The 25068-nt window shown below is 45.0% G+C and overlaps 1 protein-coding gene across 1 annotated transcript; it reads left to right on the plus strand.

The window, feature by feature from the left end:
- Positions 1-2247: 2247 nt before the first annotated feature.
- Tars1 (threonyl-tRNA synthetase 1) lies at positions 2248-19004 on the plus strand. Its single transcript, XM_021183472.2, has 19 exons — positions 2248-2415; positions 3771-3851; positions 7043-7233; positions 8173-8296; positions 8532-8653; positions 9092-9209; positions 9407-9471; positions 9549-9627; positions 10229-10375; positions 11022-11120; positions 11667-11833; positions 13284-13446; positions 13526-13663; positions 13968-14045; positions 14173-14273; positions 14371-14475; positions 14617-14689; positions 16540-16654; positions 17716-19004. Exons 1-19 carry the CDS (start codon positions 2362-2364, stop codon positions 17862-17864), a joined length of 2169 nt encoding a protein of 722 aa, XP_021039131.1. The 5' UTR covers positions 2248-2361; the 3' UTR covers positions 17865-19004.
- Positions 19005-25068: the final 6064 nt, after the last annotated feature.

Raw genomic sequence — 25068 nt, forward strand, 5'->3', positions numbered from 1 at the left:
AGTGCAATCCACATCAAAATCCCAACACAAATCTTCAAAGACATGGAAAGAGCAATTCTCAAATTCATCTGGAAAGGCAAAAAAATCTAGAACAGAGAAACAATTCTTAACAATAAAAGAACCTCTGGAGGAATCAGCATCCCTGACCTCAAGCTTTACTACATAGCAATAATGATAAAAACTGCATGGTATTGATACAGAGACAAACATGTTGATCAATGGAATAGAATTGAAGACCCAGAAATAAAACCACATACTACAGTCACTTGATCTTTGACAAAGACGCCAAAAATATACAATGGAAAAAAGAAAGCATCTTCAATAAATGGTGCTGGTCTAACTGGCTGTCTGTATGTAGAAGAATAAAAATCGACCCATATTTGTCACCTTGTACAAAGCTCAAGTCCAAGTGGATCAAGGACCTCAACATAAAACCAGATACAATGAATCTAATAGGAGAGAAAGTGGGAAAGAGCCTTGAACTCATCAGCACAGGGGGACATTTCCTAAACAGAACTCCAATGGCTCATGCTCTAAGATCAACAATTGATAAATGGGACCTCATAAAACTCCGTCCATTGGTTGGGTGCAAAAAAATATGACTTCTTTCAGCTGCTTGTTGGGTCTTTCAGAGTGCAATCATGATTTGTGAGCTCTCCATAGCCTCAATAATAGTGTCAGGCCTTGGGACTGCCCCTTGAGCTGGATCCTATTTTGGGCCTGTCACTGGACCTCCTTTTCCTCAGGCTCCTCTCCACTTTCCATCCCTATTATTCTTTCAGGTAGGAACAATTATGGGTCAGAGATGTGACTGTGGGATGGCAACCCCATCCCTTACTTGATGCCCTGTCTTCCTGCTGGAGGTGGACTCTATAAGTTCCCTCCCCCTACTGTCGGGCATTTCATCTAAGGTGCCTCCCTTTGAGTCCTGGGAGTCTTTTATACCCACAACAAGGTTGGTGATAGTGATACCTTCAACTTTTTTTTCAGGATTGTTTTAGCCATCGTGATTTTGTGTGGTGTGTGTGTGTGTGTGTGTGTGTATCTAAAACTTAACCTTCTATGTTCTGTAAAGAATTGTGTTGGAAGTTTGGTGGAAATTGCTTTGACTTTGTAGATTGCCTGTGGTAGAATGGTAGAATGGCCATTTTTACTGTATTTATCTACGAACATGGGGGATTTTTATGTTTTCTGAAATTTTCTCAATTTCTTTCTTCATTGTCTTAAAGTTTTTCTTGTACAATCTTTCACTTGTCTTGTTTGAGTTACTCCAAGATAGTTCATGTTTTTTGAGGCTGTTGTGAAATGTATTGTTTCCCTGGACAATATGTTCCTTGGAAATGGGAACCTGCTCCTTAAAGAGTCACCCAGGAGGCATTTGTCACATTCAAGTGGATCTCAGCGAGTTCTAGAACAGCCGGGCTATACATACAGTGAGACCCTGTCTCAATTCCACTCTGCTGGTGTGTGTGTGTGTGTGTGTGTGTAGGTTGTTGGTGGTGTGGACTTTGGGTGGACATGGTGGCAAACGCCTGTAATCCTCTAATTTGGGTGGCTATTGCAGCAGGCTCCCAGATTAGCCAGGTCTAAATTGCAAGTTCGAGGCTATCCCTGGCTGCACAGTGAAGCAAACAAAAAACAAAGAACAACCCCAAAACTGGCAGCTGCTATTAGGATAAGCAGACCAACTAGAACTTTCTGCTAAGCATTTTGCTTAAATAGTAAAAAGCTAATCTCGTGCTCCCGTGATATCAATGACTTTTGTGTGGAGTTTATTCCTTCAAGTAAAAAGTTAATTTTATTTCTGTGCCGTCTATGGGAAAACTCCATGAGACACTGAGAAAGCTTTGATCAAGGTCGCTTGTCCCACAAACAGCAAATCGGTTCTATTCTCATGAGGAAGGCTGAGTCATCGCTTCAGATTATCAGCCAACATTCCAGGTAGAGCGCATCTGAGATAAGCCAGAGCACCAGAGACCATATCCAGCAATTCCGGGAAACTCAGTCCAAGCCGCTCAAGTTCACTACGGTGGCCGATAAGGCCATGCAAGCGACAGTCAGATGGGGAAGAGTGCGCTTGCGCGCCTCACTACACAGTCTGGAACTAATGGGATTTCTTGAAGGGTTCGTCACTCTCGGCTATTCTATTGGCCGAGGGAAGGGAGGACCCGCCTCTCTGCGTAGCCCATTGGCCTCGTGTCCAGGTAGGGCGGGGCCAGGAGTCCCGTTGCATCAGCTGGTTAGCTGGTTCCGCCTGTGGCCACGTGGCGCACGCGCAGTGCGCAATTGTAGGTCTTCACGGCCGGCTTGGGGTCTTCTCTGCGGTGCAGCTCACGGGTTTTGTCTCTCTGTGGTCCTTCCATGTCGCAGGAGAAGGCTAGCAGCCCTTCGGGGAAGATGGACGGCGAGAAGCCGGTGAGCAGGCGCGGTGGGGTGCAGAGAGCGGATGTGTCCTGGGAGCCGGCACTGCCCGGCGGGGCAGGAGTGGAAAGTAGCAGGGAGCAGTCGGTATTGGGGGCCCTGGGTAATAAGTTAGGAACTCTTGCTGGCAGAAAGGGTCGGGGGTGAGAGGGCATCTTCATCCTAGAGATCTGTGAATTGAGACTGAATGGTTTGCTCAGATAGTAAGCATTTGGGGCTTAGACTCCCGCGCTTGTATTTTTATCACTAAAATAAGCGGGAAGAACGTTTGAAGAACTTTTTAAAAATCCTAAACTGCGTGGAGCAAAAAGCTCTGGTTAGGAAGGAAAAGCCAGTCCCCGCGATCAGATCCAGTTTGCCCAAGATTGGGTGCTAAATAAGGCTGGATGCCCCCATTGACAGACTGCTTTGAAATTAAAGCCTCTGTCCGCCAGGTGCTGGAAGCGACCTAGATAACTTCACACACATCCCCTTTAAACTTTGCTTTGGGCTGTCACCCACTAGTTAGGAACAGCATTTGTACACTGGCGTGTTTTCTGCCCCACCCCTCTTTTACAGCCAACCGTGCCTGTGTCCCCTGTGTATTTATTTGCCCTGGCACTTAGCCAGGCAGCCCAGGTGGCTACACAAGTTAAGATCGATCCCTGACTTTGGGGGCTCCCCAAATGTGCAGGATTGGAAAATCGTACTTCTCTGATTAGCTTGGTTGAGTTATAGAGAAGCACAGTCAGACTGTTTTATTGGGTTTGGAAAAATGAGGTCAGGTAAATCAGGCAGGGCAGGGCTGTCCAGGTTCAGGGGATGAATTGTGCCCCGGCTATACAGGGAGAGGCGGGAGGGTAGTACAGCGATTCAGAGTACCAGTATTCTCTACGTGCAGGGTTTTACATAGGGAGGTGCTGGGTATGGATTTTATTGTCAAAAAGTGACATGGCATTGGGGTTTAAGGAACATTGGAAAGAGGTGAGGCCATATGACAGGTTGTCTAGGTGACCATTGCTGGCCGTTGCTAGGGTCTTCATCAAGAGGTGTTTCCATCCTGATAGGGCAAGTCACTAAAATGCTTTGTATACAGGTCCAGGTAAGCTTATTGAAGGGAAAGTCACAGGGACAGTTATAAATGAAATTTGAGGAAGTGCACATTGATAAGTGGCCTTTTCTTCCCTCCTTAGGGCTTGTTTTAATTGTAAGCTGTGTAACTTGACTTTACTAGTGATGGAGTTTCCAATCTTTCAAAATGAGGTTGTCCATTTCATTTCATTTTTTTAAGATGATCACTTTCTTAGCTGCAGTTCTGGAGAAAGTGTCAAGTTAGGCTGAAGTGAGAGAGTTCTCTTTTGCTTCTTCAGGTGGATGCCAGCGAGGAGAAGCGGAAAGAAGGAGGCAAGAAGAAGAGCAAAGATGGAGGTGGAGATGGAGGTCGAGCAGAGGTAATACAAGCTCCGTCACGGAGGCTTGGGTCTGGAGGGCTTCCGAGGAACAGGGGGCTGTCTCACATGCGCCCTACAGAAGGAGTGCGTGTGTGCTGCACACACACAGTCATTCTTTGCAGGCATTCTTTCTGCTGCCTGCACGCTGCAGGTCGAGCCCAGATGTTAGGCCTGTTGTCCCCTGTGCAAGGGTTCTATGGTCACTGAAGGCAGTAAGGTAGCACTCCTTGGAAAACCCAGGGAAAGGAGCCTGAGAAGGAAAAAGGACTTGCAGGTACCTGCCAGTGCAAAGTGACGTGTGGAAAATGGTAAGATGATCTCACGGTGGACGTAGGCAGAAACGTGAGAGATGAAAAGTATAGAGGAAGGGCAACAGTTGTTGCTGAGCTGCCAAGACTGGGTGCTGACTTTCTGCTTCCTTAAGTGGGGGGCTAAGGGGTAGAGACTCCTTCTTGGGTTCCTACAAGTACAACCAGAACCAAACAGAATCCAGTTCCTTGATTCTTCTTTCATTGCTTAGATCCAGTTCCTTGTTTCCTCTTCTATTGCTTGGATCCAGTTCCTTGATTCCTCTTCTATTGCTTGGATCCAGTTCCTTGATTCCTCTGTTATTGCTTGGATCCAGTTCCTTGGTTCCTCTGTTATTGCTTGGATCCAGTTCCTTGGTTCCTCTGTTATTGCTTGGATCCAGTTCCTTGGTTCCTCTGTTATTGCTTGGATTCAGTTCCTTGATTCCTCTTCTATTGCTTGTATCCAGTTCCTTGGTTCCTCTGTTATTGCTTGGATCCAGTTCCTTGATTCCTCTGTTATTGCTTGGATCCAGTTCCTTGATTCCTCTGTTATTGCTTGTATCCAGTTCCTTGGTTCCTCTGTTATTGCTTGGATCCAGTTCCTTGGTTCCTCTGTTATTGCTTGGATCCAGTTTCTTGATTCCTCTGTTACTGCTTGGATCTGCTTCTGCCGTCTGGTGGTTTACTTGTGTCCAGAAAATTATTCAGTTTCTCGGCTCATGCGACACGGAACTGGTAGTTAAGAAGCCATCCCAGAATGCACTTTGTTCCTGGTACCTGAGGAGGTGGTTGTGCGCTTGGTTCTGCTGGGTTTAAGTTTGAACTGCCGTGAGTGAACTGTGCTTTGCTTCTTTGCATTTAGTCATTGCGGTTTTACTGGGGACCATGGAAAGCTGTCGGGTCGTAGGAGCACAAAGGACTAAGCTTTTAAAAGTAACTCAATAAATGGACTTTAAAGAGTGGGTTATAAAGCTGGAGTAGTGATTCACACCCTTAATCCCAACGTTTAGGAGCTGGAGGCAGGAGAGTGCCGAGTTCTAGGACAACCCAGGCTGCATAGTGAGGCCATGTCTTAGAAAAACAACGCACAGACCCTGTTTTTACAATGCTGAGTTGCTGAGCTGAGAACTGTTTGAGTTTACAAAGGCCGGCTTTACAAATGATGAAGGATGGTGTTGCCTGTGAACAGCCAATCCCTGTTCGTTTTACACTCACATTATTGTGGGAAACATCATTGATAGTGACTCCTAAGATTTGCAAGTAAAATGCATGTCTCTTAATTTCCTTGCCTTACTTCGGTTGGAATTCTATGTGTTGCCCCACCACAGATTGAAACGTGGGTTAGAAAAGGTAACAAGCAGTCCAGTGACTCTGCTGAGACTTTGAAGTGGGGAGTGTGATTACTGTGTGACTTAAATTTTCTACCAGAATGTAGAGTGGACATGGTGTGTCCAAGACCTTGCTTTCTCTGTGCTCCGATCATTTGCAAACTTGTCTTGGTGCCTGTCTAGGGACAAAATGCAGGTTTTTTCCATCTGGCATGGAGCTCACTGCCCAGTTAATATTCAGGAAGTTTAACTAAATTATTTTGTTTTGAAAATGCCAAGTATATTCAGAAGTAGACTATAGTAAGGCATGGAAGTTTGGGTGGGAATCAGGCACACACTGGATAGACTGGGGTTGGGCTCATGGTTGTACAGTGATGGGCTGCGGCCATTGTTAGTGTATTTGTTCTTCATCAGTAGTCATGGACCACTGTGCTAATCTGATGGGGTTGTGGCCATGTGCCATTAGGCCTGGCAATAGGTGATAATTTCCATATATGTACACATGTATAAAGTCGTAGCAGAACCAAGCCATTTCTTTATTGTTGTTAATGGCCATGTTATTACCAGAGCTTGGTGCCACAAAACTGTAATCTGTCTTGGAAGGCTGAGGCAGGAGGATCACAAGTTTAGGGCTAGAGAACGCTACATAGTGAATTTAAGGGGGTGGGTGCAGGGGAGAGGAATCTATGTTGCCGTCATCTGGAGAGGCGATTATCAGGGCCACTGTTTGCTTAGACAATAGAAGTTAGGTTTGTTTGTTTGTTTGTTTGTTTTTTAAATCTTTGTCAAACTTTTGGGGAACTTTGATGTTTTATATAAAATATTCTAGCTAATTATATCGAATATATAGACTACAGTGATATGTGCTATTTTATTGAAGTAATCTAAGATGATCTTGGCATCTTTGAATTGGATACATATTTTCTGTTTGTAGGCTCCTCTAAGTCAGATAACATTTTTGGTTGGTTGTGAGTAGACACAAAGTCCAGCCAGCTGCACAGACTGGCCGCTGCCTGAGATTCAAACCATGTTGTCCTTTGTTGTTTGTCTGTGTAGTGCTTGTCATAGTTGAAGTCACAAGCTCAATTAGCTAGAAAAGACCGGAAACTGACACTTCTAGGTGTGCAGGGCTTTTGATAGTGTGCTTATTGAGCATTCATGAAACCTTGATCCCCAGGAACACATAAACCAGGCCTGGAAGCATATACCTTTAATCGTAGCCCTCTTGGTGTTAGGAAGATCATGAGTTCAAGGTCATCCTTGAGACCTTAGGAGGGCATCCTAAGAGAGTAAAGGTCACTGGAACAAACTAAATTATAGAATGGTAATTGATTATCAATTCAAGATATAGGCAACTCAACTGTTCGCTATTTATGCTTTTTTATTTTTGAGTCAACATTACACTGACACAGTTTCTTCTTTTGCCCTAATTTAGGACTAGATCAATGCCAGTGATTATTGTGATCTGTGAAGCAATCTGAATTAGTCATCATGGACTTTTGTGCTGTGTATTATTATTTCCTCTGAGAGTAAAGCAAGGATTGCAGATTTCTTCTTCTTCGTTCTTTTACAGTTGAATCCCTGGCCTGAATACATTAACACACGCCTTGATATGTACAACAAACTCAAAGCAGAACACGATTCTATCCTGGCCGAAAAGGCAGCAAAAGATAGCAAGCCAATTAAAGTCACCCTGCCTGATGGCAAGCAGGTGGATGCGGAGTCCTGGAAAACCACTCCGTATCAGATTGCTTGTGGGATTAGGTAAGCCCTAAATCTCCTCTGATCTTCTGTGCTTCCTAAAGTAATTAAACATGCGTTGTCATGCCAGCACATCCTGATAGTATTCTTATGTTTCTGCTAAAGGTGTTTAACTTACCTTAGTTGAGATCTTTGAAAATCAAGGTTATATATGGAACTTTGTGGTCAAGACTCAGTGTTACTTTGTGAAGGCGCCTGCACACCTTGCTTTTCTCTTAGGAGGTAACTTGATAGTCTCTCTGCTGGGATCAGAAAGCTGCAGAGACTGGACAGTGTTCACCAAGTGTTATTTACATGTCCCCAATTTGAGCTTATTTCTGAAGGTGGGTAACCTCACAGGGAAAGTTAAACACGCAGACATGAATGAAAAAACTATGCTGTGTTTATAAATGCAATGATGAACTGTGTATTCTTAAAGCTTACTGGGTTGGAAGAAGTATGAACAACTGAGAACTGACTCCTGCTTTATGGCAGAGGGAAAGCTTTCTTATTCTTCATCAGAGTCATACGTGGTGACCTCATCTGAATAGGGTAAAATTGTCAGGCATCTAAAACCAGTTGTCAGCAAACCAATGGCAGCCAGAAGCCTTCCATTTTAGTGAAGCAAACAACACCCCCAAAGTGCACACAGCATAGAGCTGTGTCCGCCCTTACAGCCCAGGGTTGTAGCATGCCTCACATTTACATAGATTTACTTCAGATATGTAAAAATGCTAACTGCTGGCTAAATTTAGATGCGTAGAGCCCCAGTGTGGGGGTTCTGTGTACATTTTAATACCTCCATCACCCGAAGTACTAGAGAAGCAAGTGCCAAGTGTGGACGCCTCCACTTTTATAGCACTGTTTTCGTACACTCCTCACAGTCCTAACAGCAGTATTTTTTCATTATTAGCCTTTATCAAGTCTTGCCAAATAACCACCCTATTCTTGTTGTATTTTAAGTCAAGGCCTGGCCGACAACACCGTTGTTGCTAAGGTGAACAAAGTCGTTTGGGACCTGGACCGCCCGCTGGAGACAGATTGCACCTTGGAGCTGCTCAAGTTTGAGGACGAGGAAGCGCAGGCCGTAAGTTGGACTTGCAGTACAGGCTGGACCGTGAGCTGCATAAGGGGAGACGAGCTAGTCTGCGTCGTGGTGTTCTGTGTGTGGTGTCGCCCGGAGGCCACAGTTGTTTATGACTGTGACTCGGGAGCCTTGGTTGTAAATCCTGAAAACTTTGGTTTGGGTGTGTGCTTTCAGGCATTGACTCATCACAGATCTGCTGAGACTGAAGCTATCTGGTTTTTCTTTCCGTTCTCAGGTATACTGGCACTCCAGTGCCCACATAATGGGAGAGGCCATGGAGAGAGTCTATGGCGGATGTTTATGTTACGGCCCACCAATAGAAAACGGCTTCTATTATGATATGTACCTTGAAGAAGGGTAGGTTAAGAAACTGGGAAAGGGAAAATCTGAATGGCTCCGGGTCTGGTTCTGTGTGTTACCTTTAAAACACGGTTATTGAAGGAAAAGGAGCTAAAGCTCACAGTATAAAGTTGCTAGTGACAGTCACAGACAAAATTGAAATACTGAGAGTTACCTATAGTGAAAACTCGGGGAGGGGTGGAAGTGTACCCTGAGGCATGCTGGGAAATGAAGCAGGTTCTCCTTTCCCATCGCTATGATGGAGCTTGAGCAGATGTCGCTTGTGAGAGAGTTCATAACGGCTGAGGTAGAAGCCAGTGAAAATGCAAATATAATTGATGACCAATTTAATATAAATTCTAATATATGATACAAAGCTCTACTTTAAATAGTAGGGAAACGACCCCTGAATTGGCTCAGATGGAATGTGCAAAGCTTTGCTTTTTTCTCCTTCAGGGGCGTGTCCAGCAATGACTTCTCTTCCCTGGAAACTTTGTGCAAGAAAATCATTAAAGAGAAACAAACTTTCGAAAGATTGGAAGTTAAAAAGGAAACATTACTAGAAATGTTTAAGGTAAGCTCATTCATAACCCCTTTGATGGTATTAGCCAGCCCTTCAAGTACTGTGTCAGAGTTTCCTGTAGAAAAACTGAAATATCTTCAGAATATGACATGTCGGTGTGCTCTAGAAAGTGTTCCGACTCGCACTCTGGCTGCGTATTTAGAGCCGAGCATGCGAGGCCATTGGGATGTCTTCTTTCTCATTTCCAGTACAACAAGTTCAAGTGCCGGATATTGAATGAGAAAGTGAATACTCCGACCACGACTGTCTATAGGTGAGAGTATGAGATGCTATGCGACCCAGCTGCTGTGTTAGTCGGCCTTTGGTAACATTTCTCTCTTTCATCCTTAGATGTGGCCCTCTGATAGATCTCTGCCGGGGTCCTCATGTCCGACACACCGGCAAGATTAAGACTTTAAAGATTCACAAGGTGAGGCCTGCTGGGAACCGGGCAGAGTGCTGACGCCCCAGCTCCCGTTGCTTTCTCCCACTTTGTCTCCTTGTCAATACACAGAGGACCACTTTGTTTTTAGAGCTGTGTACTGTATTACTAGGGTACCGTATGTGTCCTCTGTACCCCAGTACTCATTGCCGGAGCCAGCGGGTGGGGACAGGGGTTTGGAGACGTCACAGAATCGTCACAGGCCATGGTAGCTTCAGATGGCTTGAGACTCAGTATTGGAGTTTGTCCAGGTTTTCCATAAGCTAACCCCGTTGGCTTGTGCTAGCTTAGACATGCTGTACTTACAAGAGTGTCCTCCGAGCCCTGACAGCAGTCGGCTCAGTTCCACACACCTTTCATTGTATTTATGAGTTCCTTTCCATGTTGTGAGGGCAGCCCGTGTGGTTGGAATGGTGTTGATGGGACTGTGCTCTGCAGGAAGAGCCTTCCGGAGAGAAGCAAGCAGAGACTACCGTGATGAGTCTCCCTACTCAGGGTGACCTCAAAACAATGCGACACATTTACTAGGACTGTGTGTGTAGGTGTTGATAGATGTAACTGCTTTGTCATTGTTGGTTCTTTCCTTTAGAATTCTGCCACGTACTGGGAAGGCAAAGCAGACATGGAGACGCTCCAGCGGATCTATGGCATTTCATTCCCTGACCCCAAGCTACTGAAAGAGTGGGAGAAGTTCCAAGAGGAAGCCAAAAACCGAGACCACAGGAAAATCGGAAGGGTGCGTGGAGAACTGTCAGGTGTCTCGGCTGAGCCTCCCTCAGCTCGTTTGGGTTGAGCCTACAGCACTGGGTTTCGTGTGGAAGAGGACTGTGCTCTCTAGGAGCTGACTGTGTCTACAGTGTCCTTCTGAGGCATTCAGAGTCCATCTCAGTTACTGTTCTGAGAACAGTGCTAGTGACCCAGGGCTCCTGTAAGCAGCGTTTCCGAGCTGGGAGATGTAGACTTTAGAGCCCATCTCATTGGCTCCCTGTGACATGGCAGAGTCTGAATCTGAGGGATCCTCCTACTCTCTCTTCAGAACATAAAGCAGGTCACCAGTGCCTGTACTTTATCTCTCTAGCTGCCTGTGACCGTCCTCTCTAGTTGGAGTTACATTTGATTCTTCACAACTTTTTTGTCCACAAAGCGGAGTTTCCTCCTGGAGGTCTGAGAGCTGTCCTACTGCTTTGACTACTAGCAATAAACAGCAGTGAGGAGGCTGATGGTGATTGGTGGGTTCCCGCAGGATTTTAGCCACTCCTTATCTTGCTTGTTTTCTTTAATACTGGCACACTTGAAGTCTGGAAGAGAGTGTCAGAACTCTGAACTGTGAGGACCATCAGTCATTCATACATTTATAAACAATCTTTTACTGTTTTATCCAGGACCAAGAACTATATTTCTTCCATGAACTTAGCCCTGGAAGTTGCTTTTTCCTGCCCAAAGGAGCCTACATTTATAATACACTAATGGAATTTATCAGGGTAAGCCTTGTTTGTTAACTGTTTTCTGATGAGTTAGAATATAAGATCATTTTATTAGCCAGGGTCTGGTAAAGGAAAGATAAATCTGCACTTGATAGAAAAAGGAATATACAGTTATTTTTTAAGTTGAAGGTTGTGACTGCAGAGATGTGCAGTGGTTACTCTGTGGTTGTGAGTAACTGCTGCTCTTCCAAAGGACCCAAGTTCAGTTCCCCAGCCCCCACATCAACTGCCTCACAACCCCTATAATTCCAGCTTCAAAGAGTCTGACCAGTTTGCTCAATGCATATCGTACTCCTCCATGCCTACTATGGAGCACTTGCTCCCGGCCGGCACAGTAACTTATGTACCTACTGATGCACAGCCATCCACGGCCTGTGCTTCTGTACTGGGGCCGGGCCGTGGTGCACACCCTACAGGTGGAGCTTCTGAGTCCTGATATGTGTGCCTGCGACTTCACTAAGTGGGGTGAGGTTGCCCTGTGAGTTTTATTCCCTCCACAGAGGTGAGCATTGATCTCCTTGTATGTGTGTTCTGCTCTAACAGAGTGAATATAGGAAAAGAGGGTTCCAGGAGGTCGTTACGCCCAACATCTTCAATAGCCGGCTCTGGATGACCTCTGGCCACTGGCAGCACTACAGCGAGAACATGTTCTCCTTTGAGGTGGAGAAGGAGCAGTTTGCACTTAAGCCCATGAACTGCCCGGGACACTGGTATCAAGCACTCTGCGTTTTTCTTTCTTTTTGCTAAACTTACCTGGATGTCTCTGTGTTGAGTGTATGCTACATGTGTGAATTGCTGCCGAGTTAGGATGAGGGTGCTGTGGCTAGAGTTATAGGTGGTTGTCAGCAGCCGTGTGGGTGCTAGGAACTGAGCCTGGGTCCCCTGCAAGAGTAGCAAGGCTCTTAACCTTTGAACCATCTCTCCAGCTCTGCAGCTCCACATTGATAGGAAAGATGTTCCTGTGCTATAAATCATTCTGGATTGCTTTAGCCCTCTGAAAGAGGCGTGTGTGTGTGTACATACACAGTATCAGTGTAGAAAGGAGACTAAAAAGAGGTCTGTGGATCCTGTGGAGAACAGAAGGGTAGTGGAATATCTATGCCATGAAGCAGAAGGGAAAACTGGTGCTCAGAGGAAGGCAGGTGAGGTAGGGGATGTGAAGGAGACCAGAGCACAATGCTCTCCACGTCTGAAAGTGTCACAGAAACCCAGGTCATACGCTAACAGCAACAGCAGAGACTTAGTGATCAGAATAAGACTTATATGCAAGATTGGTGTCATAATAGCTTTCATACTGACAAGATCCCACCCTTTATAGACATTCAGGAGTGTCCGGGGTTATAGCAGTAAACAGGCAGAGTATATTGAAGTGGAACATAGAAAATTCCATAGGCCAATATTCCCATTTTTTCTTGCTTCTTGGTAAGAAATATATTTCAGCAGAGCCAAAGTTGATGAGTTACTGTCCTTGGAAATCCTTCCGTGTGGCCTCTGCCTTAGATTGAGAAAGGCGGATGAAAAGTGACTGCAGGGAGCCCTGAGGGTGTAGACGAGTGTGTTCATGTGTGCAGCTCTGTGGGCAGGTCATTCCGGCCGAGCTGCTAAGGGAAGTGCCTTTAAGAATCTGACTTGTACACACCAGGGAAGCAGAGCCCTTCACTTAGTTCTCACAGCACTAAGTTTCCGAGGCACCCTGGGCTCACCTCAAGCAAGCCTGATATCAGTTTCCAGTGTTAGAAGTCATGTGTGTACAGCTAAAACTGTTTCTTCATCAAGTCTTCCTGGTAACTGACCATAGTCTTCGTATTAATGGAAAGCTGCATACAGGGCCTGCCTTAGACCTTGGCTGTACGTTTGTTTTATCCTCTCTTAGCCACAGTTGGTTGCTCTGTAACTCAGGCAAGTGCTTCTATTGCTCTGTGAGGCCTGGGGCTTGAAAGATGTTGCTTGTGAGTGACTAAGATCAGTGGCTTTCTGACAGCCTTTCAAGCTGTTACATGTAATATTTGGGGAATTGTGTTCTTGTGAACTATTAAAATGGCTAATTTTATTGTCACCCATGAGTCACTGAAAGGCCTCTCAGGTGCCAGGCAAGCACTCTGCTACGGGCTGCATCCTTCACCCTGTGACCTTAGGGCTTTGCCTTGCTTTCTCCTTCAGCCTGATGTTCGATCACCGGCCAAGGTCCTGGCGCGAGCTGCCCCTGCGGCTAGCTGACTTTGGTGTGCTGCATAGGAATGAGCTCTCGGGGGCTCTCACCGGGCTCACACGGGTCCGAAGATTCCAGCAGGATGACGCACACATCTTCTGTGCCATGGAGCAGGTATGCAGCCCTGTGGAGTGATACTCTGACAGAGGGGTTAAAGGTGAAGGGTGATGACCGTTTCTCTTTCTTTCTCAAGATTGAAGATGAAATCAAAGGTTGTTTGGATTTTCTTCGCACAGTATATAGTGTCTTTGGATTTTCATTTAAATTGAATCTTTCTACTCGCCCAGAAAAATTCCTTGGAGATATTGAAATATGGAACCAAGCTGAGAAAGTGAGTGCTGTTTTTGGTGTGTTTGAGAACTTACACAGTGCTAGGAAGCCTTCTTAGGGAGACGGGAGCAAAGAAAAATGGCAGTTTCTGGTGTCGAGTGGGGGAATGTTTTCTGTAAGGTCTTCCAGCCCTTCAGAGTGGACCCAATGCTTTCCGACTCTGTCGGCTCCTAAGCTGTAGCTTTCAAGCACGCTTTGATTAGGAGGATGGCGTGAAACACCCAGGAGACTTTATTCCAGATCAGGTGGGAAGAGGAAGCATGGCAGCTGAGCGACAGTTCACATCCTTTCCGCTTTATCTGCAGCAACTTGAAAACAGTTTGAATGAATTCGGTGAGAAGTGGGAACTAAATCCTGGAGATGGAGCCTTCTATGGGCCAAAGGTCAGTACCCAGAATACTCAGGTGATGCGAGTCTTAGCTGTGCGTAAGAAACATTACTGTAAGTTGGGAAGAAGAAAATAAAAGAAAGGTAAGAACATCTGATCGTAACCCAGTGCCTGCTTTGCAGATTGATATACAGATAAAAGATGCCATCGGCCGCTACCACCAGTGTGCAACCATCCAGCTGGATTTTCAGTTGCCCATCAGGTTTAACCTTACTTACGTCAGGTGAGCTTCTGGTATCTGCCCTGAGCCCTCTGCAGGCTATGCATATACATACACATACACATATACATATGATAAAACAAATCCCTTTTCTTCATAGCCACGATGGCGATGATAAGAAAAGGCCAGTGATTGTTCACAGAGCCATCCTGGGGTCGGTGGAGAGAATGATTGCCATCCTCACGGAAAACTATGGGGGCAAATGGTAAGGGTCTTCTGTTGGTTTTCTCATCCAGTTAAATCATCCAGAAGAGACGTCTCCTTCTAAAATACACTTAGGAAGTCGGGAGGGAGGTGATTCTAATCAGTCACGTCTAACACGCTCGCTGTTGTTATTCCTCCCTAGGCCTTTCTGGCTCTCTCCTCGCCAGGTGATGGTGGTCCCAGTGGGACCGACATGTGATGAATATGCCCAAAAGGTAATCCTTAAGTTGGATTTTTCTGACCGTTTGAATCTGTTCTTAAGCTTTTTGCAGTGGGAGTCTTATCCTATAGTCAACAATGGCCTTCGACTGAGCTTCTTGTTCTAGTCCCTGAATAGGTGGTATTGCCAGTGAGTGCCACACACCCATCCTTGTAACTATGCTTGTAAGATGTTGAATTGGCGAGCCATGTCCCCTTGTCAAATCAAAGACTGTAGCGTCTATGTCCAATAGGCCTGAGTGTTACATCTTTAGAGCTTTGTCTTTGTGGCTCTGTGACCCATGTATTTGCTTAGTGTTTCAAATATACTTGTCTATCTTAACGTTTGGTGTTATAAAGAAATATATTAGGACGCATAGCCTAAACTGCATTAGAATTACATATCCCACTGAAGTGCCTGATATTTGCTGATTTGTTCATTTGTTAATGTAAATTTCTTCAGTGGCTTAAACTTTTTCCATCTTGCTGTCATGGCTGGCCAGTGTCTTGCCCTTCTAGCAGGTGTGTAAACATCAGTGTGAACTTCGCACCTTAAAGACCAGAATAATCAGTTCTGCTCTAGTGATTGCTTCATGTTAAAGAATCACACATGCTTAACAGGCAGTCAGTAAAGAAGGCTGGCCATGGTGGAAAGCCTGTGTTCCAGTAGCTGAATGATGAAATAGTGCACATGTTTGGAGCCAGCCCAGACTATGTAGTGAAGCTGTCTTTAAAAGGGTGGGGGTGGGCAGGTAGTGGCAAGATGGCTCAGTGAGTGAAAGCACTTGCCAGGCAAGCCTAACAGTATGAACTCAACCCCTGGAGCACACAAAAAAAGCCAGGTGCACATATATGCAATCCCAACACTCCTACAGTGAGATGGGAGGTAGGGGCGGAATTGCTTGCAAGCTCACAGGCTTCCGTGGCCTAGAGGGCACAGGCTGCAGAAACAAGAGAGACCCTATAGAAGTTGCTGGCAAGGAGGCCCAGATAAGACACCTGTCACTTAGCCTGGTGACCTGAACTCAATCTCTGGAACCCCTAAGGTACAAAGAGAGGACATTCCAACAATTTTCCTACGAGAAACAAGATGAAAGGAGACAGCCAAGTCCTGAAAGTTGTCCTCTGGGCCCCATACATGCACGTGACTAAATACAGTAACAATAGTAAACTTTCTAAATAAAACAAAGTTGATCATAGAGCAGTATTGTCAACATCAAAATAGATTGTGATTCTAGATTATCAGAAGACTTTTAATCTTTTTTCTTTCACTTTTTTTTTTTTTTTTTTTTTTTGAAACAAGGACTCTCTATTATGTAGCTCTGTGTGCCACAGAGCTTACTGTGTAGACCAGACTGGCCTTAAGTAAAGGCATATACCACCATACCTGGCTGTGTACTCTGATCTCAACTGTATTTAAGAAACAAGTGAATATTAATCAGCCGATGAGCAGGGCTGTCCAGTAGACCACTGCCTGTGCTGCGTGTGGGAGTTCCCTGTGCAGCTGGTTTCCTTGCAGCTGTGTCACTTGATGTACTTGATATAGTTAGGGGCTTCTTTATCTTTGTGTTATTTCTTTAAAAAGATGATTTGACTATATTAGTTCTGACTAAACTATTTATTTCACAAGAGAATGCCCCTTCTTGTTGAAGTGCTGAGCATGTTGGAACTGTTCCACCCCTAGCTCCAAAAATGTGGCCACTGGCTTTCAAAATGTAAACCCAAGTCATAATTTTGTGCTATTAGCTTCAGTACTTATATTAGCATTCATTTTTTAATGTTTGCATAATTAAATTCATTGAAACATGTTAAATTCTATGACAAAATAAACTGTATTTCTCTTTTAACTCTGACAAACTGTCACTAGGTACGGCAACAATTCCATGATGCTAAATTCATGGCGGACACTGACCTGGATCCAGGCTGTACCTTGAATAAGAAGATCAGAAACGCACAGTTAGCACAGTATAACTTCATCCTTGGTAAGAAACAAAGGTTCCTGTCCTCATAGGAAAAGCTGCTGAAATCTTGAGACTTAAGAGTAATGAATCTTGGTCATGGTCTACTCAATTCCTGTCTCAGTTACTGTTCTTGGTCACTGCTGTGAGGAGACACCATGACCGGGGTAAGTTAGGAAAGGAAGCATTTAACTGGAGGCTTGGTTACAGTTCCCGAGACTTAGCCATGGCCATCAGGGCAGGGAGGAGCAGGCAGGCAGGCAGGCAGGCAGGCAGGCACTGCAGCAATAGCTGAAGCCTTCTATCTGATCCACAAGTCAGGGCTAGAGAGGGAGACTGAGCTGATGTTGGCTTTTGAAAGCTCAAAGCCAACCCCAAGTGACACACCTCCTCCAACGAGGCCACACCTTCTAATCCTTCCCAAACCATTTCACTACCTGGGGACTAAGCAGTCATCTTGTTGGGGCCAGTCTCATTCAAACCACACAGTTCCGTCGTGTGTGCGCGCGCGCGCGCGTGTGTGTGTGTGTGTGTGTGTGTGTGTGTGTGTGTGTGTGTGTGTATGTGTGTGTGTGCACGTGTGTGCGTGTGTGTGTATGTGTGTGTGTGCACGTGTGTGCGTGTGCGTGTGTGTGTTTAACTTTTTGGCAGTCCTGGGAATTAGGCCCAGTGTGTGTGTGTGTGTTTAACTTTTTGGCAGTCCTGGGAATTAGGCCCAGTTGTGGCACTTGCTTCACAACTTGAGTGTGCTCAGATCACGTGGTAGGACAATTTGGGGATAAGGAAACTGCTGAAGGGTAGGCAGCTCCATGTCTCCCTACTTTGAATTGCTTTTATATGATGATTTTTTTTTATTAGGTTCACTGCCTTAAGTGACTCAGGCCAAAGTTTTAGGTACTTAAAGAGGTCCTTTTTAAAAATAACCAGAACATTTTGTAAGCCTGGATGTATATGGTCATTTGTCCATCTCAGTGTATCTTAAGTTACAGGGAAGTTCGAGTCCCCTGTGATCATTTCTGCTGTTCAGGAAAGTCCTTCCAGGTCTGTCACTGAAGTCTCACAGAGCTTCGCGCCTTGTGTTTCAGTTGTTGGTGAAAAAGAGAAAGCCAGTGGCACGGTGAACATCCGCACGAGAGACAATAAGGTCCATGGAGAGCGGACGCTGGAGGAGACGGGGCGGCGGCTGCAGCAGCTCAAGCAGATGCGCAGCAAGCAGGCAGAGGAGGAGTTCTAGCAGGCACCGAGCTGGTGCCGTGTGAGGGAAGACCTTGTACACCGGGACGCATGGCTTCAGGCCGAGCGTGGTGGAGTAGCTCTGCAGTCTGCATGAATGACCTTTGATCTGGCCAAGTCTTAGAGAATGTTGTAGATGGGGGTTAAGAGAACTATTAAAAGTATTTTGTTCATTAAATGCCTCTTTCCAAAAATGGAAGATCCAAAAATGGGGATGTTTTATGTATCTGGGTTATTTTGTATGAATTCAATCAATTAGGAAATAAAACAATTTTAAATATGTCTAAGGAGAAAACAGAGTTGAATTATGGCGTTAAAATAAAATTTACTACCAAAGGCATCAAGACCTCTGCCCTCACGGTTATATAGAAGCGCCGGTCAGATTGTGCCCCTCAGTCTCCATCTGAGGCAGAGCATATGCTGATCCCTCACTGAGGTGGGAGCTGGGTGCTGGCTTGTTAGTGACATTTTTATTTCTTCTGGGGAAGGCAGCTTTAAAATAACTTAAAACAATGATGCTCAAACTTTGAAAGCTGTGTCTTCAATGAAATAGCTGTGTATGGAAGACTGTTCCGTGTTAAATAATCTATATTATGATGAATAAGCTTCAAATTTCTATACCAGCTAATCAGTTTATGGAAAATAACATGAGAGGAATTTCTTGTGTAATTTTTAAAAAAGATTTATTTATTTATATATGTATTATATGTTAGTACACTGTCGCTGTCTTCAGACACACCAGAAGAGGGCGTCAGATCTCGTTACAGATGGTTGTGAGCCACCATGTGGTTGCTGGGAATTGAACTCAGGACCTTCAGAAGAGCAGTCAGTGCCCTTAACTGCTTAGCCAACCCTCCAGCCCTCTTGTGTGATTTTTATAGTTATTTTCAGGAGCCAACAATGATGTTCAGGTCTATAGCAACCCTACCAAGTGTGTTGGTAATGGTTACATCAAAGAGAAGCTGTTTTACATGGATAATCCTCTAGTGAAGGAGGACATACTTTTACCCTTGGCTTTGTTCTTGGAAACTTCATATGGCACACTCCCAAGTGCCTTAGCAGTTACACTGTGGTTGGCTTGGAATTTATTTCTGTGTGTATCTTGACAAAACTTTAAGACATTCCATATTCTGTGAAGCCAGTGTTTTCTGGTCTGTTTATTGATTTGCCTTTGTTTGACCTACTGATGAAAAAGTCGGTGTTCAGGGTTGAGGATGAATGCCAGATGAATGCTAGGCGCATGTACACCTCACCAGCAAGCCACACCGCCAGACCAGTTCGCACTGCATGTCGGGAACCTTCTGGGCAAATGGTTTTAGCGTTTGTTTCTATGGGCCTTTCAGAGCATTCAGTGGCTCACTTCCCTTTTCACGGGGGACTGGGTTACAGTGTGGTGTGTCAGACTGCTCTTACACAGCTTCCAAAACCTACATTTTATTGAAGGAGCTGGTGTGCCGAGGAGCCAGCCAGCTAGAGAAAAGCAGGAGCCACTGTATAGTAAAAACATCACATTCCTTGTGCTCTGTTGGTAGTTTTAGCTCTATCAAGAAAATACAATGGAACTGATGGCGTTTAATTTCTCCTCTATGTTCTTAGGTGTTAAATATATTTACTTGATTATCCATAGGCATGAAATCAACCAGAAGCAACCACTGACTTCTAGTAGCCTGGGACTTAATAAAGACGATTGCGTTTATTAGTTTAGATACCATGTGTGACTCCATAGCACAGGTCCATCCATTCAGGTATTGTTTGTGGCTGCTTGCCCGCCGCCGGAACAGTAAGGCGTTTGAGTGGATGTGTCAAGTCTGCACGTTGACTGTCTTGTGTGTGGGACTTGAAGGACTGTGTCCTTTTCCTGCTGTGCTTGCTGCCTTACATGTGCACAGGAAGTAGGCTGGCAAACTTCTTGCAATCTTGAATTGGCTGTAAAAATGGAAGGCGCGTATGAATGAATACAGTGAGCAGATCCAGGAGTTTGGGTCAGGTGTGTGCAGTGGATGTGTGTAGTACCATGGGTAGGAGCAGGAGGACCCCACAAGCTTGACCCATGTGGGTGACAATGAGATTCTGAAAGCACGACTTATTTGATGGGCCCTGATGAACTTGTCTGGACCGCCTAACTCTGGGAGGGGTAGACGGAACACATGGGAAATCTCCATTTAATTAAATTAGTGTGGCCAGATTTCTGGTTTGGTCCCTAGCTGATGTACTCAGTTACATCAAAGATGGGCACTTTTTCTGTCTTCTGTCCTCTCCTTTTATGTGCTGTTGGATCTCACAGAAGTTTTAGTCTTTTCATTTCACCTCTGATCATCTCCTGCCCCTGGTTCTTCCCACTAAGCCTTGCTTTTCATGGCTTATAGAACTTTCTTTCAAAATTCATTTTGCATGTGTGTCCTTCTTACCCTATTGGATAAATACCCATCCTTTTCTCCAGTCCTAACATTGGGAGACCAGTTCTGTGTGCTATACGGAGTGGGAAGAATTGAAGCCACTTCCTGTTGGTGAGTTCCACTCCCAGCAGCTCCTAACGATACTCCACAGGTATCGTTCGAGGCTCTCACTGAGGGGTACATCTTCAACCCTTCACACTTCATGTGCTCCACCAACTGCCTTGGCTTAATACTACTTCCTTCAATGTGGCTCATACTAGTGCTACTTGTTGCCCATGAATGGCGTCTTCCTTTTAAAGCCAACCATTCTAAAGCCCCTGGCCTTCTGATGTAGACTCACAGGTATGATCTGTGGGTTGCTATTCTACTGCAACGTCCAGCTGAACAAATATAACTTCTCCGAGCCTCTTGCTGCTTGTCAGATGTGCACACTATAGCCTATGGTGTGTAGATGCCATGGAGAGTCTCTGAGTTCTGTTACTCCTATTCCAGCACTTCTCCCCGTCATGTCAACTTGCCTCCGACCTCTCAAACTCAGAGGACTAATATCTTTTCTCTGGAGTATATTCTGTTTCCCTCAGTGTTCCCACTTCAGCTTGCATTACAACCATTCAAACCCTGCTTTCCCAAGACCAAAAGGATCTTGTGTATTCTTCATTGCACTGAAAACTCGGGCTCTGACAATGGAACTAACCCTGGCCGTGAATGAACTGGATGTGGTCCCTGCTCATCTAAAGAGGAAAAAGGGCCCCCAAGCACTTGAAATCCCGGGGCCTAGTTCTCAGGAGGGAGGGTTGGCCATGGAGGGAGCGTGGAGGCTGTGGAGAATGGAGGAATGGACTGACGAGTGTCCAGAGGAGAGGTGTCTGGACCAGTGGATCATGAGCAGCCGTGGGTCTAATGGGATGAGCAGACTAAGCAAGCGAATGAGGAGTTGAGTGAAAAGGAGAAAATGATTTAGATCAGATTCACAGCAGACTGGATGTGTGTTGATTTAGAAACAGATAGTCCTTTACTGGAGGCTTCAGTAAAGCTGACTTCCCAAGGAATAATCTCTGAAGTTTTCAGCTTCTCCAAGTGTATTATGTCTCCACAGCAACGTTAAGGTGTAATTAAGTTAAGTACTCTGTCCTGTGGCTACTGATATCCAGTATCAGTGACCCTGGGCATATATAGGTATGAAAAACAAATAAATGTAAAGCTTACCTTCAGACAGCAGAGGGCAGTCTTGCTCTCTTTAGCCAAATAGATGCAGGCACCAAAGTTGGTACAATCAGTTTAAAATTACCTAATTGGTTCAATTAGCTTGAACTGCCCTGTCCACTCACTGGAGATGAGTAATGGACTCTGGCAGCATCGTTGAATCATGTTCATTGCTTGAAATGGGGCTTTCCCTGATCACTCTCAGTAGCCTCTCACCATAACCGACCGTGGAAAGCACACAAGAAGCAACAAAGAAGCTAAGGGCACTGGGACTGTCCCTGTCATTTCTGACACGCTGTGGATGAAGGAGAGTGAAGTGGCAGGGGTCCAGGGAGACAGTGGATGGATGTCTGGTTTATAAGCAGAGAAGCAGATGCATATGCAGAATAAACGCAGTGCTCGCTTCATAGGCGCAAAGCTGTCACAGAATATGGAGATGCAACAGTTACCAGTGAGCTTGCCAAAGACAAAGGAACCCAGGAAGAATGCTTTGTCATTCAGGTGAAAATAGTCCAGCAGAGACATGTTTTCAGAGGGCTGTGGAGTGCTAACAGTGCATTATCTGGATCCCGCCCGGCAGATCACTTGCAGTACAGGTTGCTGCAAAAACAGGAATCTACACAATGAGACAGTCAGATGACCAACCCAGAGATCTCCTCTCTCCACTAGAATAAAATAATTCCTCCTCCTCCACTGCCCCACCTTCTGGGGGTGGGATTGGCTAGACACGAGGGCACCTTACCTACTATATTTGCGCCAGTGAGCTATCCTCTAGCCTGCTTTTTGCTTTGAGGTAGATAGAGTCTTATTAACTTACTCTATACCCAAAGGCACGTCGCAACCTTGTGATCTTCCTGCTTTAGGCTCCTCCCCAAATAACTAGGAGTGCACGCTTACGTTTCGGCTGAACTTCGGAAACCATTAATTTCAGGGTCTCTAAGCTGTCCAGGGTTGATTAAGACTGAACTCTGTCTCATTGAAGTCACAGCTCTCATAGTGGGGGAGAAGAGGGCAGCACTCTCGGGTTAATGGACATAGGTCCGGGTTTTAAAAAATAGCTGCATGAAATTCTGTTCTATGACTTTATCACAGCTTAATTCAGAAAGTGCTAGGAATTTCAATGTGGCTTTTTTATTTTGGCCTTTGCAATTTTGCTTGTGTTGCTATACAAACCATGCTTCAGAAAATGTTTGCATGTGCTCCTATGTAATTTACAGAGATAGTTTCTCAGAAGTGAGATTGCAATGTTAGAAAGGCTTCATGCCTTTTTAGTTTTGTAAGCTCCATCTCAGATGGCGTGGTGGTTGGAATAAGAGTGGCCCCCATCAGCCCAGAGATTTGACTGCTTAGTCATCAGGGAACACATCTATTTGAGAAGGATCAGGAGGTATAGCCTTGTTGGGGGAAGTGTGTCGCTGGGGATGGGCTTTGAGGTTTCAAAAGTCCATGCTAAGCCCGGACTTGCTCTCTCTGCCTGCAAAGGATGTAGTTCTCAGCTACTGTTCCAGAGCTGAGCGGTACCCTCCTCCCACCATGCCCCCACCACGATGCTAATGGACTAACTCTGAAAATGTAAGCAAGCCCACGATTAAATTCTTCCTAAGAGTTGCCTTTGGTCGTTGTTTCTCTTCATGGGAACAGAACAGTGACTAAAACAGATGGTCTGATAAATTCATGCCAGAGTGCCTTTGTTCCACTTGCTCACAAATGCTAGTGATGGATCCGTTCCCAAATGAAACCTACCTTCCCAATCAGAAGGAAAAGGTACCCAAACCCAGTTAAACTAAGTATTTAATACTGTGTCATAAAACAAACATGCTGAGTGACAGAAATGTATGTTACTACTATTAGAGAGTCAATAATAATAATAATAATAATAATTACAATAATTTTACTCAAAGATTTTAGCTTTACTTTAGACTTGGCAGTAGTTCATTCCATAAGCCAGAATAAATAAAACAAGAAGGGAGGCTTGGTCTGTAGACAGACAAAGGCCGAAACAGAAAACAGATGGCTCGTCTCAATGTTAAGTTTCTTGTAAGGCCAGCATAGGAGACAGAACAAAAGGAAACTCCCTTTCAGGTAAGGATTCAGGTGGAGAGAACTTGGTTACCCTGACAACTGTCTCTGGTTTGCTTAGGAAAACTGGCTGTTAACTGATAACCCTGACTTTCTCTACAACCAGATAAGCAATTTCAAGAGGTGACTATTTAGCCTCCATGCCTCTGTTTTGTTTTTAACCTGATCTGTTGGGGCTTAAAACCATTTGATCCAAAACAATAGTCTCTCTGTACTGTTACTCAATCCCAATCATCAGACAAGAAATGGCAGGGATGTGGCTGTTCTTAGAGTCTGATACTTATGATGGACCGCTGTCAGGAAGGGTGGCAACAGGGAGTGATGTGCATTATGTCCCCAGCCTCCCTGCCTGACATAATCCTAATACAGTAAGGAGGCTCCTCATGAGTGGACACTGTATGGAATATAAATATTCTCCCACTCCCCCTGGGTCCAGTCTCCACCTTGGTGTGCAGCTCCCACACCTAATATGGGCACACACCTGGAAGAAGAACAGGGCCAGTTGATCTTCATCTTGGCCAGAAAATATACAGTGCCACACAAAAGTTTGTGATACATAGCACTACTTGTAACTGGGAGAAGACATTGATTGTATTTAAAATCACCATCCCCTAAAGAGGGACCACAACACCCCACGTCAAAGAGGACTTGCAAGGCTATTTCAGTATGTTCACTTTAGTTAACTAAGTGGCTGATAGGATCAGCGTTTTGGGACAATCGGGATAGAGATGGGACTGTAGAGAGTGATATAAGGATACAAGTGCTCTAGTTCAGTAAATCATAGCTTCTTCGCCCTTTCCTGGGCATAATACCAACACACGCAACACACACACACGCACACACACACACACACACACAAACTGAGAGAGAGAGAGAGATACAGACAGACAGACAGAGACAGAGAGAGATCACATTCACTTAGTTTTTTGTAACTCCAACCACCACAGGTCAAAAGCATTTTCGTAAGTTTGTGTGTAGTTATAACAGGTGCTCATCTGAAACTGCCTCCTGTGGCCTTCTAACCCTCCCTAGTCCTTTCGTACTTTTGCTTACTTACCAGCCTACTGAAGACATTCCAGCCCCTCTTGGAGTACTTCCCAACCCTGCCCATATTTCTTTATGTCAGGACCTTCCATTTAAAAAGTGCAATGCAGTTCTGCCTCTGCATACTGCAGATGAGCCTAAACAACAGAGCCATCCCTATATACCCCATGAAAATAGAGGGAAATGACTACAAGTAATAAAGTAACACAGGCAGAAACCATGCATACCTATTCTAGAACTATAAATGTATAGGAAATGTCCAGGCCAATGTATATATTGGGCTTTCATTTTGGAGGAAGACAATTGGGATGGGAGATGAACTGAGAGCTTTAGTTTTCCTGCCCTCCCAGTTATTCCCTACTTGGCTCTTTCTTCAAAGACACACCCTGTTTCACCTGTTACATTCTCTTCATGCTCATATGAATTAGTTGATGGAAAAGGACAATGAAAACATTGGGCCAGAAGGTCAGGATCCAGGTAAGA

This window comes from Mus caroli, unplaced genomic scaffold (assembly GCF_978045245.1).
Source record: "Mus caroli unplaced genomic scaffold, Mus_caroli_1 scaffold_16, whole genome shotgun sequence".
NCBI lineage: Eukaryota > Metazoa > Chordata > Mammalia > Rodentia > Muridae > Mus > Mus caroli.